This window comes from Astatotilapia calliptera, chromosome 11, assembly GCF_964374335.1.
Source record: "Astatotilapia calliptera chromosome 11, fAstCal68.1, whole genome shotgun sequence".
Classification (NCBI taxonomy): Eukaryota; Metazoa; Chordata; class Actinopteri; order Cichliformes; family Cichlidae; genus Astatotilapia; species Astatotilapia calliptera.
This window is the reverse complement of record NC_137432.1, coordinates 13,554,054-13,573,460: the sequence shown is the minus strand read 5'-3', so window position 1 is coordinate 13,573,460 and position 19,407 is coordinate 13,554,054. Positions and strand designations below refer to the sequence as shown.

At 41.8% G+C, this 19,407-nt stretch overlaps 1 protein-coding gene across 1 annotated transcript in view; it reads left to right on the top strand.

Moving 5' to 3' along the window:
* Nucleotides 1-1,096: 1,096 nt before the first annotated feature.
* LOC113031491 (eukaryotic translation initiation factor 3 subunit H) overlaps nucleotides 1,097-19,407 on the top strand; it is a 59,777-nt gene continuing 41,466 nt past the window's right edge. Inside the window, exons 1-2 of the mRNA XM_026183613.2 lie at nucleotides 1,097-1,286; nucleotides 9,454-9,610. Of these exons, the coding sequence (XP_026039398.1) occupies nucleotides 1,185-1,286; nucleotides 9,454-9,610 (259 nt within the window). The 5' untranslated portion in view covers nucleotides 1,097-1,184. The remainder of the gene's footprint in view (nucleotides 1,287-9,453; nucleotides 9,611-19,407) is intronic.

Below are 19,407 nucleotides of genomic sequence, written 5' to 3'. Positions count from 1 at the left end.
CTTGGTAAGGAAAATCATTAAAAGGTTGGAACAATTGTATAGTAAACATCTTTAATGACTTTAAAAAAATGGTTCAAAAGTTTTAATGTATTTGGGGTTATCTTGAATGTACACTGTGTCAAACTTGTGTGTGTGTGTGTGTGTGTGTGTGCGTGTGTGTGTGTGTGTGTTAGCTAGCTGTTAGCAAGCTCTACCTTTTGAACAACCTTCTGGCATAATTTTGGAAGGATATTTGACCAGTCCTCTTTGCAGGATTGGTAGAGTTTATTTTAACTCAGGAATGGCTTTGGGGAGGCCTTTCTAGAACCTTAATGTTAGATTGCTGTATCTTTTAATCAGATTTGGTGTGTTTTGGGGATTGTCCTATTGAAATGGCTACTAACCATTTAGCTGTTGACTAGTCCTCTTTATTCACTATTACATCTGCTTTGTGCAATGCAATATAACAGTGCTAGCAAAATAGCTCCATATCATGTTGCTACCACCACCATGCTTGATAGCTGGTAGAGTGTTTTTAGGATTGAAAACCTCACCTTTACTTCTCCACCGATTTTAGAGCAGGGACTTGATTCTTAGTTGACAACCTCTTACTTCGTGGTGATGTAAAACTGGATAGTTTCCATTTCATGGCGGGCTTAAGCTTTGATGGTTCATGGGTGTTCCTGAACGCCCTAAAACATTCTAAACTAACTCTCTCTATCTATCTATATATATATATAGATATAGATATATATATATACATACACACGTGTGTGTGTTTGTGACCCTGAGTTTATGCCTATGTGGGGTTTTTTTCTTTAAAGTCATTAGTAGACTGTACAATCAAAGAAAAAGAACAGTTCAAAGACAGCGTTAAAAGCCCCAAAGCACCATGTAGATCATGCACATCATGAGTGCATGTGAACTTCTGACCACAACTGTATGGGGATTGCTCCTTCATTTTATTTTGTAGCGGCGGTTGTCAGCATATATCATGTTAGGGCACTTGTAGAAAAGTATTATTTTACAACTCCGATGCGCTAAATGAAAAAAACCCCCAACAACTTCAACTGGAACTTCTAGACGAGAAGTAGATCGGATTCTCAGCCTTTGTTTCTACACGGACAGGAAAACGGGCGTATCATCACCGGAAACGTCCGTCGCCGAGCACTTTCCTTCCTTTTTCCGCGTGGAGCGCAACATAGATGGCATCGCGTAAGGAGTCCAGCTCAGTATCCAGCACAGCGATGGCTTCTACTGGCGGCACTTTGGACTCTCCCGTAAAGCAGATCCAGATTGAGGGACTGGTAAGTGTTAGTGTGGGTCTGTGTTACCAGCTTCTAACGAGCGGCAGAGAAAACGGTTGTTAGCAGATGTGTGCGTTACAGTGTGAGCATCATCATGGCGGAGAGATAGTACAAGGCCCTTTCTGGTTCTGTTTAAAGGGATAAAACGTGCATGGAGCCTTGTTATTCAGTTTTTGGTAAACATATGAAAAAAAATTCTGTTTAGAGATTCCAAACTTACTAGCAGACTAATAACATGCTAATAACAATCGTCTTTTTGTTAGCCGGTGTGTAGGTTTCATTAAACGAAAGGGGTGTTTGTTTTTTGCACCAGGACTTCCCCGAGTATCAGAATTGTGTTATTGCCGGTGCTGATTTTTTTTTTTTACGATGTAAAGTGTTTTAGAGGTTGCATTTGTTAGCTGTGTTCATTGTGGCAGACAACAGTACCTTCACTGGCAAATCTGACCTTTGTTATAGACCCACAGAAGGCCTGTGTGCCTTCCAACAGATCCTATTGTCTTGATTAAATTAGGCCCTTGTTAAGTGAGTCTTCTGAAGCAGAATTTGCTTTAGATGATGTTAAATCTCTTGTGGCTAGGTTAACAAAACACAGTAAATAAATTCATTTTCCCACTATTCTGCCTCTGCAGCACAAAAACTAACAAGTTACTGTTCTGCCTTTCCTGTTGGGACCTGGTGATACGATTGTCTCCCGTAACATACACAGCTAGAGAGGCCTTTGTTTCAGATTTGTTCAGACCTAGGGTTCTTGGGCACATGTATTGTAACAGTGTGCTGGTTTGTGTGGCTATTGTGTGTACTTTGGACACAAAATTTACTTCCTCGCTGACTTGTTAGTAAGCTCTTGCGACTGTTCATTAACAGGTAAATAGTGGAACATGTTCAAACTGGACTTGAAACAATCCATGGCCCCTTTCCTGTCCTGTAGTACCTCTGCAGAAACAGCAGAGGACAAACTTGCTTCGCTGACGTTCTCCCTCCCTCCTGCCCTGAGTGGCACTGGACACAAAGCAGCTCTTTTTTTTCCTTCTTTTTTTCCCCAGTGTTCCTGAACGCAGTACCAAGACTTAAACTTGCCAGCTGCTGCCTTCCTTTTATCTTGCTCATTAAAGGTGCCCCAGAGTCCTAGGCTCTAATTTCAAATCTGAATATTTCACCTCCATGTGTATTATTTAGACCCTTAATGAGATTTTCTTAATTCCTTTTCTCGGCTTTATCAGCCAAACATTTTAATCGCAACACTTAAATTAAAAACAGTCAGGAAGAGCTTAGTGTGCAGCCTCATTTGAATGGAGACTGCTGAAGGAAGGGTGTCTATTTCAGGTGGCGTTATGAAATGCGCTTCACCTGAATGCATTGAGATGCAGCTGTTGCTGTCGTGTTGCGTCATGACACGCCTGTCAGAGGTTTAGCTGGAGGCTTGCCCGTAGACAGCATCACTGCTGTTGTGTAGTAGAACTGAATTGTTTCCTTGCTTTTGAAGAGGTTTCAGTCACTGATGTTGCCACAGAAGTGGAGAGCAGCACTGCAGTGGGTTCCATTAAACACCTACTGAGATCACACAATTGCCTCTGTTGAGAAGAAGCCTCGATGCACGTCAGACACGCGTCTTATTCTTGTACCACGAATTAAGGAAAAGTCAGAGTGCTTTGTGCAGGATATTTTGGCACCGTGATTTGACGGTCTCACTGACTTGAAAGGAAGGGAAAAAACAAAGTAAGTTTAATCTTAACATTTCATGTAACAGTCATTTTCCACTCTCAGCAAGAACAGTCCCTTCTGCCCCCCTGGGGTTTTTAGATAAGCCTCAGGTTCTTGAGCCTGTGCTTGACAGGGAGGTGTCATATAATAATGTAGTACAGATCTACTGCCATGCACACAGGAGATGACTTGCTATCCAATGCAGAATCATAGCTTTACATATATTCTTCTACATAGCACAGAAGCTATACGTCATGTTTACATGCTATTTATTTTAATTTGACATTCAGAGTTCCTTGATACACTCGCTGAAGCACTCGCTGAGCAGGTACTTGAGCAAAAATAAAGCACGACTGCATCCAGTGCGGCTGCTCAGGTCAAACAAACTTGCATTGTTGAAATGTGAAGTAAAAAAAAGAAGACTCGGTCAACAATAATCAGATTTCAAGCAGCTCACTGTTCCACAGTTGAGTTGGTTACCTTGCTGAGAGGTCGGAGGAGTGCAGCCTTTTGCCGAGCACTGTTGGTCACGGTGGCTACTGCTTGTTGTTCAGTCACATCTTTAAAAAACATTAGTCCAGCCATGTTTCACCACCGAGTGCTTTAGATGTGCGAAGGGAGAGAAAAGGATGAGTTTGAAATATGAATAAAACCCTAAACAGGGAGGCTAATATCAATAAAATAGTAATAGATAACAGTGATACTCCCGTTTGTGGTAGTAGGTGGCTGTGCACACATGGGTGTGTGTGTGAAAGGAGGCACATCTATACCTAATATAGTAAATATTATAATATAAACTTTATCCACTGCTAATTAGTTGCAGGATCCCTTTGTGACAAATAACTAACAGACCAGTAATTAGCTGCCTCTCCAATGAGTCTCTTACCCCACTGTTGGATGCCAACTAAACCATCCTGGGGAGCAGCTGGCTACGGTGGTCCCTGTTCTTGATGGAGCAGCACATGAACCAGTCCTAAACCGGCTGCAGGTTCTGGTTAGAGTGGCCCTCCAGCTCGCAGCAGATCCTCAGAGCAGAACAAGGACTATTGTTGCCAGCGGCAGTCCAAGATGGCAAAGCTGGACTCAGTCTGACCGTGGGATGAGAGACTCTGAGAGCCATGAGAGCGACTGGTGAGTATGCCAGGAAGGAAACACAAGATGGGAAGGGGAGTAGCTGTTTAGCAACCGAACTTTCAAAATAAGACTGAGGAAATTGCTCGTTAGGAAATTGCTAGTGGATTGCGTCATTCTTTTGGGCAGGAAAAAAAAAGGTGAAATGGGTAGATAGCCAGATATTATTGGGGCGGGACCTCTGTGGGGAAACCCTGGATAAGCAGTTAATCATATGTTTTGCTGGATATGCTGTGAATTCCTCAATCATGGCAGATTATTCTCCTAGCAATGAAAATACTACATGTCAAGGAAATCAATGGCTAGACTTTGATCTTAAATTAGATTTAAAAAAATTAATTAAAAATGACTAAGGTGTATTATGGTTTCAGATGAGGTGTCTCAAACATGAAACTGTGCACTGGTTTAGACCAGGCTGCTATCTTGATGGACTGTGCAGCAGACAGGACGCATGATATGCATAAATATCCTCACTATAAATTAGCTGTATTGCTCTGACCTCTGTACTTTCCTTTTAGTACATTTTTTGGATTATTTGTCTCCCCACATTGCTACAGCTGCTCCCATCGGTTGTTGCCAGAGTCAGTGGCTGCTATACATCAGTCTTGGACTACTTCACATTACACGCCAGACTTGGCCTAGCAAAATCAAACATGTTTGAGAAAGATCTCACCACGCCAGCAGGCGAAAGCTGGCAGATGAAGTGGGAATCTGCCGTGGTCTTCATCCGTGGCTTAACCCAACAGACGACTCCTGCCACACAAAAGTATTTTCTCTGTCAAATATTTTGCAGGCGGCGTTGAGTTTAGAGTCCGTTCACACTTCAGCAACGCAAAAAAGAAAATAAGGGTAAAAAAAACAAAACCTCATTACGCGATCGTCTCTCTTGCTGTACTTTCTCATAACTTGAGCCCCGTTGTGGCAGGAATATAAGCCCCTTTGTGTGATCGAGGCAGAAGATTTATGATAAGAATTAAAGGCAGCCAACAGGGGATTTAGACCGCAATTGATTTTGCACAATTCAATTTTAAGCTTGTTGATTTATAATGCACTGTCCACATATCAATCTTGGGCCTCTCCACATGAGGTGAGATCACTGGGTTAGCTGCCGGTGTACTGGATCAATAAAATTATACGTGAGTTTGTGTGTGTGTGTGTGTGTGTGTGTGTGTGTGTGTCTGAGAGCGTGAGTAGTAGGGAGGGATGGTACTGGAAGGAGAGTTGGCATGTCTTTGTGGGCATGCAGGTTTGCACAGACGTTAAGCTTTCCAGGCTTTGCTTACAATACCTGATGGCATTTACTGAGCGCCAGGAAGCCAGTACTACAAATCCACTGAAACCTCCAGGCTTCCTTCCTTCCTTTTTTTGTAGTGCAGATGCCTCTTTGCTTCCTGTCTTTAAAGCATTTCTGTGGATTCAGGATTTCTCCCCCCCCCCCCCCTTTTTTTTTTTCCTTTCTTTTTTTTTTTAAACCCCCATCGTGTTTAGCCCTATTTGTTTGACCTTGTTGGAGTTGTTTTTGGCCGACTGTCCATCTCTCACCTCCTCCCTTTTTGCAGACAGATGCTGTTTAAGTGTGCGATGAGCAGATCGCCAAGAGCTAGATAGCTGAAAGCATTGTGTATCCGTTGCTATCTGCTCTCAATGATGGAGGGAGACTAGAAAAGCTATTTGCTGGTGGAAAAAGGAGCCAAAGCTCAAAGGGGACCGGGGACAGGGTAAAGCAGCCAATGCCACTGTTCCTGGAGACTTCGACTGTAGCCCTCCTCTCCCCTGCCGGATTCCTCCTTATTCTTCCTCGCTCTCTTTGCTACACCTCACCTACTGCCCCACTGCTTTCTTTTTGTCATCCGTTCCTTCATCCACCTGTTTCTCCGTTTCACATTTGCACTATTGCATTTCCTTGCTACCCAGCTCCGCCACCTTGCTCCCCTCCATCGCGCTCCCACTCAGTTATTTTGCTGTTTCTCCCTCCCTTTCCACCCGTGTCTCTCTTCACCGACCTATTGCTCAGACCTTCCTGCCCTCTCAGTCAAAAATGCCAAAGCAGGCAGGCAGGGAATGAGATTTGTTTTTCTCTCCACTCCAACCCATTTGGTTTTTCTTCTCCCGCCTCTAGCTCTTTTTACTTGTTGCATGACAGAGCCAGCGCTCTATTGAAATAAATCATCTCCCCGGACAAGCACGCATGTGTATGTGTATGTTTGCGCGTGCACGAGCAGCTGCCCGAGACCAGCGAGGGCTCCCTTATGGTGGTGTTGGCTCTTTTGTTGTGAGCATGGCTTTAGGACTGCCACCCTGCTCCTATGTGTGAATGTGTATGTGTGTATTATTAATGCCTCTGGCTGTGACCTGCCCACACTGTTATCAGCGTGATTTATGCTCTCCCCCTCCACACAGCGCTTTTCAGCTTTTTGTCCTGTTCCTGTTCATTTAGACGCTTTACCTTCTCTGCTCTCTGCCATTGCTTTTCAGTTTTTTATTTATTTATTTTTTGCTTGTCAGTATGCCTGCCACATGTTTGTATTGTGCATGTGCGATAGTTTTTCCTCCGCCGTCCTTGGTGTCAGTATCACAGCATTAGAGCTTAAACCCACTCCTGAATCATTCGGAGGCTTTGTCCTATCGGCCCATTTTTATCTGGCATTAAAAATTAAATGCATACGATGATGCATGGACACTCTGTCCAGATGAAGCACGATTATGTGGGATATCGGAGTACGAGTCCAAATATACCCTCCCACTGTACAAGGATAGCATTTTTCTTGAAAATTTTATGTGTGCCGCCTCTTCGCTCTCCAGTGTAAATTGCTAAGCTGCACTGAATACTAACTGCCCTTTTGTACACACTCAAGATCAGTGATGCACCAGTGTTTGAGCCTGCAGGTGGTGCTTACCACAGCGGGCTCCAGCACTCAACCACAGTCAGTGATAGCCTTAGTAACTTGTCCCAGAATTTCTCCTAACATAACAATGGTTATTTTTTGACAATTTTGTGGTTTTTATGTAAGAGCTTAGTGGCCAGTGAAGAGTGCAGAATGCTTCATTATGCAATCTGTTACCAAAGTAAGTGGTGTTTTTGTTGTGATGTGGGGGTCCCTAGACTGGTTGCAAGTTGATCATTGGGTTACATTGGATTTAGAATCATTAATTAACTTAACATGCACATCTGTGGAGTGTGGGAGGAGACTAAAGCACCAGAGGAAACTCACATAGGCGCAGGGACAATAAGAAGACTGCTCTGAGGCAACAGACCTAAGCTCAGCTGTCTATTGGGAGAGCTCTTATAAATTTACTAGAATTTGTTTAGAAATGTTCTAGTTTTAGTATTAGAGGAGTTATATTTTTTCCCCCAAACCTGTTTTACTACACAATTTCACATCTCGCTAGGAATCACCAGAAAGCCTGTTGATATCAAAATACGTCACTTATTACTGGTATCTCAGGATAGTGGTGCATGAGATAGCCCTCTTTTTCATAGTACTCTCAGAGTATTTTGAGTTTTTACATTAAATATCAGTATTTAGTGTCCCTGTGTCAGTATCATGCATTGTCACACAGAATTTCCTGATGCTTTGCTGTATTAATTTTTTTGTTTTTAACTCCCAGTTTTGCAATATTGTAGCTTCATTAGGGGATTAGTATGAATTGTTGATATGATCAGGGTTTTAGGCTCCTCCTACCAGAGTAATGAGCCAATGTCATGCAAATTCACCCCTCATCCCACTCCCAAAAAAGTAGACTTCTCTGTCTCTCTATCAGGAGAACTACAGACCGGGCTGATAACGAGTAGCTGTGCCCGTCACCACCCAGTTAAAACTGTATTGAACCTGAGCTGTGCACCTGTCAGTGCAACAACATGATTTTTCAACTTGTAATAGTTTTTCCAGAGGGAAAGTGTGTAATAGCTACGGGGGGCTTAACCATATCAAGCATCAGCACCTCGAAAGTTACACAAGCAGACGACAACCGCTTGTTTCTACCAAAAAAATGGAACTGTTTCCAGAACAGTGTGATATTATTTATGTCACATCTACACATCCATTTCATCCTTGTGATCCATCACAACTGAATACAGGCCCTAGATCATTATTCTTTGAGCTGCAGGGTGCACACAGCTGTCTGGATGTATGTGTGACACTCATTATAGAGCAGGATTTATCTTCGGTGTTATCGTTTAGTGTGTGTTTGGAGTCTCCACAGCAAAATGTGCATAATAAAAATCACGAAGAGCAAAAATGATTGCTTTAATACTGAAGTGTTTCCTGCTCACTCTTAATGTATTGAATTTTGAAAACAATAAGCACGATTAGCGTGCTAGCCAGGTGCAGCAGTTTCACATGGAGAACTATGGAGAATTGGTAACATGAGCATATGACTAATTTGCAGATTAGCACGCTTCATGCTAAACACTGCTGCACCTGTTTTTAACCTTTTCCAAGGAAAAAACACAAGACCGTGGACGTTTACAGCACAAATTTGGTGTCTGTTTCAGAGCTGTTAAACCTCGGGTTACTATTCATATTTACGTTGTTGTAATTCTTTTGCGTAATGAGTAATGCTAACACTTTAGTTTGTGTATATAAGCAGAGAAAACTCTAGTGATGCATGAAGTCTCATTGTTTTTGGGTGGTTTTTGTTTGGTTTTTCTCTTGATATCACTTTGGGTGTTGGTGAAATCAGAAGCCTTGTGTTGGTTGTTCTTGGTGGGGAACTGATGAGAAATGTGTCATATGTGCTCTGCTGGGACAATATTCTCAGCCACAAAGTGACTAGAGTTGTACAATCAACCTAAAGTATATTAACTACACGTTACAATCATAACAACATAAATTCTTTAACTGGAAGTTCCTATTTTCACATTTCCTAGGCGTAAATCACAGGCCTTTATCATGTGTCTTTATTTGCATTCTTTTACTAAATCAAACCACTTTTCTGTACACTAGAGGTTAGACATTATTCTCTATTTGAAAATAAGAAAATTGTTCAGTGTGTTTGTACTGTGATTAAAAAATAATGTGCCAAAGAACAGAGGAAGACATCCATGTGACTTTTAAACAGCATCTCACACAGAAAATCCTCAACTCACACTAATGAGCTCAAATCAACATGGCGAGCAGGGAGACAACTGTATTTGGTACCATAAATCAAACAATAGCAAGAAATTACATAAATGCTATAAACGACAAGATGGATAAAATATTATCAATTCAGAAAATGAAATCAATTTTCAGTAAATGCCACTGAAAGCAGGATAAAGAATCATCAACCTCCCTTTCTGCCTCCTTTTCTACTGCAGCACTAATGTTGCTCTTTTTTTCCCTTTTCACAGGTGGTGCTGAAGATTATCAAGCACTACCAAGAAGAGGGCCAGGGCAGTGAGGTGGTTCAGGGCGTCCTGCTGGGCCTGGTAGTCGACGACCGACTTGAGATCACCAACTGCTTCCCTTTCCCCCAGCACACAGAGGATGATGCTGACTTTGATGAAGGTAACTAAAAGCAGTGTGCCTGCTTTCTGTTTGTTCCATCGATCTTCTCCTGCAGCTGTAAAAACGCGCGCACACTTATCACATCACGACAGAGTGTGAAATAAATACCCGTTAAGCACCGAGCGCAAGTAAAACCGTAAAATGATGGTGTCTCCGGTGACTGCGGCCGCTCAATTTATGACAAGATGATATTAAGAAATCTTCAGCAACATGGCAGCTGTGGTATTTGCTTATTGTGAAATTTTGAAACTCCACTGTAGATAAGAGCTGCTTTGTCATTTAAATTCTGGTGCGTGACATTATGAATTGCAAATTTGGATGATTAAGTTTTTAATTAACACAGTGTTCTTGAGTTGATATACCAGATGGCTGTGAAAACACTGACTTGAAACATTTCCGTGGAAAACGTATATTGTTTTTGGCAGGACAAAAGGTGTTGTTGTTTGTCATTAATTTATTTTGGCATGACTGACGTGTGAGCCAAATGTTATATCAGATATTGCATCAAACTAATTTGTTTTTAAAATTTTACAAGGGTGAACAGAAAGTCTTTGAATTTTGGGGGGAACTACTTTGTAGATTTCTGTGGAAATCTCATTAAAATTGACCCTTATCGCGCCACGTATGTTAGCTTATCTAACAGCATGGAGGTGGGGTCGGGGGAAGAGATTGTGACCAGACACCTGGGGGTGCTCATCTCCCTCAGAGCTGAAGGGGTGACACAGGTCCTGTGTTGCTGGCTGATTTAGCTTTAACTCATCTGCAGCGTTGCCGCCGTTCTAGGACCGGCTTTGCCCGTGATGTGGAGTCAGTTGGTGCATGCCGTGTTTGGTTTTAGAAGAATTACCGCTTGCTGGGACGCCTTTGTTTGCATGCTAACAGGCTGTCATCAACTCAAGTAACGCTCTCGTCTTTTTCTCCCCGTCTCTCTTCTGTTGCCGCGCTTGCTGCCTTGTTCCGCCCCTTCACACGCACACGGTGACAGCCGCAGACTGAAGTGACAGCAGAGGGTACAAATTATGAGTGAATCTAACATGCCAATAAGTTCACAATGGAATCACTGTGTGCTGAAATGAAAAGAGGGCACTAAATTTGACTAAATAAAGTAAATTCAAGGTTGTTATTATAATTATAATTATTATTCATATTTATATTTTTTGTTTTTTGGCTTCTTGTAACTGATTTTCTGAGATGATGTCACAGTAAACTTGTATCAAGAACGAACTGAATGTCTGTTTTCTTGAAAGTTTGCGTAAGATATCCTCCGGCGTCATGTTAAGGTCAATGCTGACTTCTAACTAAGCTAACTAGGTGCTGGGTGTCCTACCCTGTCAGTGCCAAGGGTTGATGCGCAGTCCAAGGATGGAGTGCTCTAGCTTCTGGCGTTACAGGTGGGCGGTGCGAACGTGCACGGGTTTTGATTTGGTCTTTATCCGCACATGTTTTCCTTTCCCCTGCTGCTTTCTGTCAGCATTGTTATCAAAGAGTGTCATGCCCTCTGACTTCTGCCCTTCCCCTATCACACCTTATTGTTACTCTCTCCTTGTTAGCACAAAAAAACCCCCACTGCATCAGACTGAGGGGTGGGAGGAACGTGAGGTGGTCCCGAGAACAGAGGAAAGGGAGAAATCCTGGTCTGTGAGGCTTCAGCTGCTAACGAGCAATAGTCAAAAATTCAGCGGCATATGCAAGCGCCAATGGTTGCTTAAGGTTGTTAGTGTCAGGAGCAGCTCACTCTCTCTCTCTCTCTGTGTGTCGGTGTGTGTGTGTGTCGGTGATGGCTTGTTGTGTTATAAACACTGGAAGCGCTGGATTTTCCATCTGTCATTCCCTTTAACTTAACAAGGGCTTCAGCGAGTAGCGTCTTGCCGTGAACTCTGGGAAATTTACAGAGCTACAATAGAACTCTGCTCAGTGGGGATTTTGATCCAGCTGTAAAAGGTGACAGGCTTCAGGTTTTCTGTCAGTATGGAACAAAATTCAAAAACGGAGATGGAAATGGGATTCATTCATGTTCTCCGTGCTTTCGACCTCTTAAACGGCAACAGCACATCATAAAGCAGACAATTCTGTAGCTACACAGCGCTCCCATCTCCGCTCTCCAAGCTGACAGAAAGTTTATGCTACGCACTTATGCTACTACACATTTAGAAATAAAATTGAAAAGCGGATTTAATGCCTGTACATTTGATCATTTTGGTCTCACACTCAAGCTTGAAACGTCTACACACACGCGCGACCAGTCAGGCCACCCTTTTCTCTCTGTCTCGTCGCCCCTGTAGCAATTGTTAGTGTTTCATCTGTGCTGATGCTGGGGCGGGTGACCTCGACCAACTGTAGAAGCAGCAGAACAACAGAGTTTTGTTGAAGAATGAATCAGACATTGTAACTTACTCCTGGAGACATTTATGTGGTACTACTGTGTTATAACAGAGTATCTGAGTCATATCAGGTCACAAATGCGTATTGAATTAAAAAACGAATTCTGTCAATGTAACGTCTGCTGCTATTGTACAGACAAACAATAGGCAGCGCTACTCACTGATACCCAGGCCATCTGCCTGTATCAAAGATTTTTAACCACGCTGAATGTTTCTGCAAATAAAGTAACTTTGCTGCAGAGCAGTAGCTTGGATAATGACTCAGAGGTAGTTGCTCACACTTGAGTTGGTGATGCTTTGTGTATGAACCAATCGGATAGTGATCTTAATAAGCTGCATTCTTCACTGAGAAAGAGGCTTGGAAATTTTCTTATGATGTGGTTGTAGTTGCCCAGATTGAGCAGTTTTTTTTCCACATATAGCTCTGCAAGCTAATGTCAAGAACATTTCAGAGCTGCAGTGTATGTGTGAACACAGCTATGGAATAAAGGAAATTAACTGAATGGATTGGCCTCGTGCATCAGCCAGCTGTCACAGATGCACGATACAGCCATTTGAGTCTGTGTCAGACCGATATGCGATATGAGTATCACATTGCTCCATCGCTACTTTCAATCAGTGCTCCATTAATCTGTACCTTGCTCTTTTTTTCTTTTTCTGTAAGTGGACAGAAGCAACACACACTCATTCAGACGCACACTGTTATACTGTAGACTCATGTCCTCTAGAGGCACATGGGTAACGCTGTCCAAAATCTGAACATTTTTATCAATTTTTGATGACTTTTACAGTGTTTGCTTCAGACCTATACCTTTTATTTCAATGCAGCCTTATCTCTGACCATTATAATGAGACTCTGATACATATCAGTTAACCAATACTCTCTGAGATAAAGCTGGAGATTTGGGCCTTCACAGACTGAGCTGACAAGCGTGTACTCTCTTCACCTCAAATCAGCCACCCTCAATACATTTTGCTTCCAAGGTCTGCATATGTGGATAGATTGGTGTGTGTGCCTTGTGTTTTTGTGATCTGTGTGTGTGTCTGTGTACACCTAAATCATCTTACACTGACTCATTGCCTGCTGGAGGCCCCTCAGATTAGAATTACTCCTCGAATCTATCTCGAAATGAACAATGGGCAGGATTGGCAGCTACGTGACTCTTTTTTTTTTTTTTTTTTTCCCCCTCCCTTCCCGTGTGTCTGTGTGTGCGCGCATGTATATGCTATGCTATGCTTTCATCAACAGGTGCCAGTATAGAGCTGTAGTTACAGGACAGTCAGTGGCAGCAAATGTGACCAAAATGAGTGAGGAATGAGATAAAGAGTAATTGAGCACGCACAGCAGAATCGGCCTCAGATTAAAAAAAAAAAAAAAAAAAGAGAGAGGAAAAAATGGGAAAGGAAAAAAGAAATGACCTTGACTGAACCCCAGCCCTCCTATCTTCCAGTGTCCTTGCACACACGCTTTCCTTGCATCATTGACAAAATGTATTGAGAGAAATGTGTGGAACTGCGGGCACTTATTCTCTTGGCATTTTGTGCAGTAGAGGCACTCAAATAGCATGTTAATGATGTGCATTGGCCCGACTCTTTTGTTGTGATATCAGCAATATTACAAAGCAGAGGTATTTTAGTACAGAGCGACTATCACAGGGTTTTCACTGGTGTATTGCAAATCCACCAGCTAACCGGACTCAACTCATCATCTGGGGGTTGACTTGATAGTGAGCGGGATCGAATCACGCACCGTAAAGGCAGTGAATCTGTGCATTTCTAGATATTTTAGACCAGGCAAACAAAACTGTTTATTCTACTTCAGTAAATTACTGAAACTGGCAGGTGGTATTTTCCCCTTAGTGCTGGCTAAAATTTCTCTTTGGGTACCAAATATTCCAAAAAACAGAAAAACACTTTGAATGTGTCATATTAGCATACTGTCCCGATTGAAAAACAGGTTGAAAGAGTTATTAGTAGTAGAAAAAGAGTAAAAGAACCAAGTAAATGTTATCATTTGATACTCTTGAGGGCTTGAAATGAAAGCAACTGGACTTCTTTTTGGTGAAAAATGTTTCATCTAGTAGCAAGCTTTTCTTCGGGAGAGCTAGCTCCTATGTTACATAAAAGCAGCAGCTCAGCAGGACGACACTGCTGTACATTTGCACTTAAAGGAGAAAGGACATTCTTTTGATGATGCTCATTTTCACATTTTGGACTGAGAAGACTTGACGCTTTGAAAGAGGAGTAAAGTAGGCCATCTACATTGACTTTGAACGACCATTGTACAAAAGACGTAGCGGCCCGCGATACCACCTACAGTGCGGCCTTGAGAGCTCCTCCCAGGCGATTTAGCCCCCACTCACACCTAGAGTCATGTGACCTGAAGAGCTCATTTGATGGCAATTTCCAAGGCAATTTCTCACAAGCATTTCAGACCATGGCCCCTGTGATGATAATCACCAGTGCCTTGTTTCACACCTTCGGTCATGTAATGACTCGCATAATTAAGATTGGTTTATACGACCTTCAGGACCACCTCCCAGGATTTAGAACTGAAGAAGCATCTTGGATGGGAGGTGAGGGTTGTCACAAACCAACAAGCCCTCAATACTACTATGACCTACATGATTGAGAGGCTACATTCATATAATCCGAAACCTTTAGTTGTTTAGCTAACAGTATTACACCTATGTTAACTAGTTAAGCCTTGATTATATCCTATTAGGCTGGAGACCTGACGACCAAGTACTAATTCCTGTTATACTCCTTTGAAGTCCGCCTGCAGCCTACTGCCTGAGGTGCATATGAGCATATGTAATGCTAATGCTCCACAGACAAGTCCGTACGGGGTGGAGGAAAAAAACAGGCAGGACCCGCACACTCACCATCTGATGACGAAATTTAAATTGCCCACACCCAATGGGACCACAGCGGACTCATAGATGCAAACCAGTGTAATCAAAGCTTTACAGTAGGCCAATTCATTGTTGGATCACAGTACACTGAAGATCTCCCACAGGTATTGCCTTCATTACTTACCCTTCATGCTGGAAGTGGTTAATAACCTCTCCTCTTAGTAGCAGCAATGTGTTTGCACAGAAGAAGTAATGAGAGGTGCACTTCATGCAGCTTCACTGTTCAGTCTGTGCCGCGCAATATGGCGGGTGGATAAAGCTCCGTTGACACTGTAACTTTCAGCTCTTTGTGTCAGTGTGCCATGTTTCTCATTATGGTTCTGTATAACCTCTGCACTCTCGCGTATTGTAGTTTTTATTGAGATCTCACTGCATTTGACAGTGTGTGTGTGTGGGGGTTTTTTTTTCTTCCATCTTTGCATATTTTGCCGTGAAGTTGTCTATTTGCATACAGGTTCACGAAGATTTTTCTATTTAAAAAAAAAAAAACTTTAAACAATCATTGAGCAAAAACTTTGGGCAGCTACTCCTTTTCGAAATCTTATTGAATAATCACAACTACATCACAATACCAGGAACTCATTTGCGTTTTGCTGGATTAAAACACTTCTTTTAATCATCTTCAATCAAAGTATGATTAGTGATGTATATATTTGTTTGAATATATGAATCTGTTTAGTCTGTTAAGTCTATAGATGTGGCAGCCAGTCCTGTTGGATATCTGAGACGATGAAGAGATGCTTTATTGGATTGCTATGGACAATAACAAAGCTGCTCTAAATCCCGTTCTTTGTTTATTGTTTTTTACTCGCCTATGCTCTGTTTTGTCCACCTCTGCTTGGTAGTCTTGTTGCCATTTTTTCCCTTAATAACAGTCGAGCTCTACACTGTAAGTATTTCCCTGTGTGTGATAGTGAAAATTACAGCACGGGAGTGTGAAAAATTATTTGGACACACTGGTGATTGACTTCTTCTGACCCTTGGATTGGCAAAATTTGCTAAACCACTTAGCTCACCAAAACAGTTATTTCTCCTCTATCCCATTAGATAAATATACGAGAGGGAGGGAGGGGGATTTGGAAGCAGTTTCTCTTAGCTTGCACACAGCACCAAATGTTGTTTTAACTGTTTAGAATGATGCTGCCAAATCGTAGAAGCTGGGTTGGTTTTGCGTTCTGATCTGGTCTGCTTCAGTATTTGGTTTGCTTCAGTATTTCAAAAAATGGTGAGAAATACCTCCTCACCTCCATGCAATTGATGTTATAAAAAGTTGGATCTATTGCACGAGTTTCAATCTTTTAATTAACCTTTTTTTTTCTTACTCGTTAAATAGTTTAAGCTGATCAGCTCAGTAGATTTGAACCCTTTGGTATTTTGATTAAGTAGCTTTTGTCAAATTTAATAGGCTATAGCTGTTAATTCCATGTGGCAGATACATGTTTAATTCTCATGGGGTAAATATTTATTGGATCAGGCTCAGATACACAAAATGAAAAGATTTGGATCAGTATCGGGCCAAAAAAAATGGGTTTGGGGTGGGGGGAATCTCGACTGGGAGACCCCTCGTGAACACAAGCACTAAAACCTTCAGCAAACTGTTAATATTTGTTGGGAACTGTGGCTTAATGAATTTCACAGGATTACAAAGCATAATTGGGTAGTGGGTTTTTTTTTTGGCTTGTAAGAAGGGACTGTATCAAACAAACCGTTGCTCAGTACCACTTTCGGTGTTTGATATTCAACCCACGCCGCTAGACTTCGGCAGCAGGAGGAGGTATCCTGAAGGTAGAACAAAATTAGTCACCTTCCTTCCACTCTCAACTACTTCTCCTTCTTTTCCCCTCCCTTTTTTTTCCAGACTCACCACAGGTAAGCACTACCTATAGCCTTTCTTCCCACAATTTTCTTCTTTCCTGCAATCATTGATTGTTTCCTTCCTTTTAGTATTTCATTCTTCATTCCTTCTTTTATCATCAACTTTCTTTTCCTTTTCCCCCCACTCTCCCTCCTGTTTGTCCCCACCTGCACCCAGTAGCCCCAAGTCTTCCTTCCATTCCCGCTACAACAATGGGAAGATTAGTAAATATGCTATTTTAAAAAGAGAGGATGAAAGCGCCCGACAAATGTCCTGTTGGGGTAATTATTTCCCAGAAATTCTTTCTGAACAAACTGTACTAAGCCAGCAATGGCTTTTGGTTTTCTCTTAGAAAAGCAACTGCATTGATGCCAGCGCCAAGAAAATTGAATAACTGGAGTAATTATTGTGTTCCTGATTTGCAGTACAGTGCCTGCCGTCATAGGCGCATTAACATCAGCAAATGCAGATATAACAGTGGAAGTTGATTGATGTTATGCAAGTTCATGATGATAGTTAATGGTCACCTCATTTGTGGTTATGCTGTGACATCATTGCAGCACTGCAGTCTTCTTCTGAACCATAGGTGTTGCCACTCGGAGAAAAATCTCTCTATCAGGGCTGATACTGGGTAAAAAAGTGATCAGTGTCTTGTTTTTTGGGGTAGTGTATTGTATGGTAATAGACACATATCACAATGCATTTATGTGTTGCTTGTATTTATCTGTGGAGTCTTTCCCCCATTGAATGCGTTCCCACAGCCTTCTGATTAGCTTGCTGCCCCAAGCTGCTAGCTCTCTGCCTGACACAGGTTGCATTGGCTGCAAGGCCTCTGGCCTCATGTCATGTTTCCCATTGGCCCTGAGGATGGGAGCTGTTGTCAGCCTTGTGAAACAAACAAGTTATAAGGGGGCTTGTTTTGCAGTTTGAGCTCCCTGATTCGGTAATTAGATGTGTTTTTGTTGCTAGCCCCCTTAGACAAAACATGATGGCCACTTCTCAGCCAAGGAGCATTTCACTTGTACATTTGACATGTCAGCTGATAACAGGTTGTTGCTACTTAAGTCTTAACAAGACACTTAATTAAAAGGCACATTGAAAGCTACCCTTGATGTATAAACAACCTGTAATCATTAATGAGGTTGATTTTTGCTGATTGGCACCCTCTTTTCAGTTTATTTGTTGTTTATGTCACTCCTGCTGCCTTTGTTTGAATTACTCAGCATACTAATTAGCCACATTGCTTTAGATTGTAGTGAATATGATTGGGCTGCAGGGTAAAGAAAAATGCCTCCTTACAAGGGCAATCTGGCTGCTTAGACTACAGATTTAAAACTCAATGGTCAATTGTAACTTTATTGGAAATTGATTTGGAGCATGTCCACACATAAAACAACACATACATACACAAAAAAGAGAGGAAAAAACAGCCCAAGTTTTATCAGTAGCATTAACAAAGTACACTGTGCATCCTGTGTTTCCTGAACTCAGTGACCATGTCTTTAGATTTCAAGGTGTTTATCTTTAAAAATGACTCACCACACCAAGAAACAAACATAACAGGCCCATGGGAATACTCTTCACCATGAAGGAGGCTTACAATGAGTGTATCATCCGCATATTTAATGAAATGCCTGTTAGCCTGTGTACTACAACAGTCATTAGTATTCAAAATGTATAGTAAGGGAGAGGGACAACATCCTGTGGTGAACCAGTAGAAGAATTCAGCTGATTGGAAAAACAGCCATTTACTCTCACACACTGAAAACTGTTAGTTAAAAAGTCTAAAATCCAACCAAACTGGTTAAGAAGCTTATCAGCTAAAAGATGTGGCTGGATGGTATTAAAAGCTGAAGAAAAGTCAATAAACAGGAGCCGAGCATGGACTTTGGCCCCATCCAGTTGGCAATATAGGAAATTTAATAAAGTGACCCCAGCATTGTAAACGCTCCTACAAGGCCTGTATGCAAATTTCAGTGGATCAATAAGCTTTTCTACCTGCAGCAGAACCTCCATGCTGATGAGCTTTTCCAAGGATTTCATCACTAGAGATGTTAAAGCAACAGGCCTAAAATCATTCAGTGATGTAGGTTTTGTAGTCTTTGCAATTGGAGCAATAATCGACTTTTTCCATACCTTTGGAAGCTTCTGTTGCTGGAATGATAAGAGAAAGATGTTGCATAATTGCTCAGCATAAATTATCCAAGAGAAAAGAGAAAGTCCTTCCAAAATGTCCCTGTTCTTCTTCTTCTTCATAGACATTTTAATAAGTGTTCTGGCTTCAGGCACAAATCCCCTTTGAGGTTGCATCGAGAACGAAACGCTGCCAAATCAGAGACATGGAGCTACCTGCTGTGGCGACCCCTTGTGGCGAGGGAGTAGCCAAAAGTATTTTCTTCACTGGCACTTGTAAAGGTTTTTTTTCTAAAGAGTCTGTTGAAAATGCCAGTATTTGTTGTGACTTGCATATTAAATATCTAATGTTCCAAATAGGGCTGGGCGATATATCGAGTTTTTTTAAAATATCGATATATTTTTATACGAGATATAAGATGTGACAATATCTTTTATATCGATATAGTCTATGTTACTTTATAATTATAGTTGTGGAGCCACAAGTTTGCCTCTCTTTTGTCCGCTTTTGTC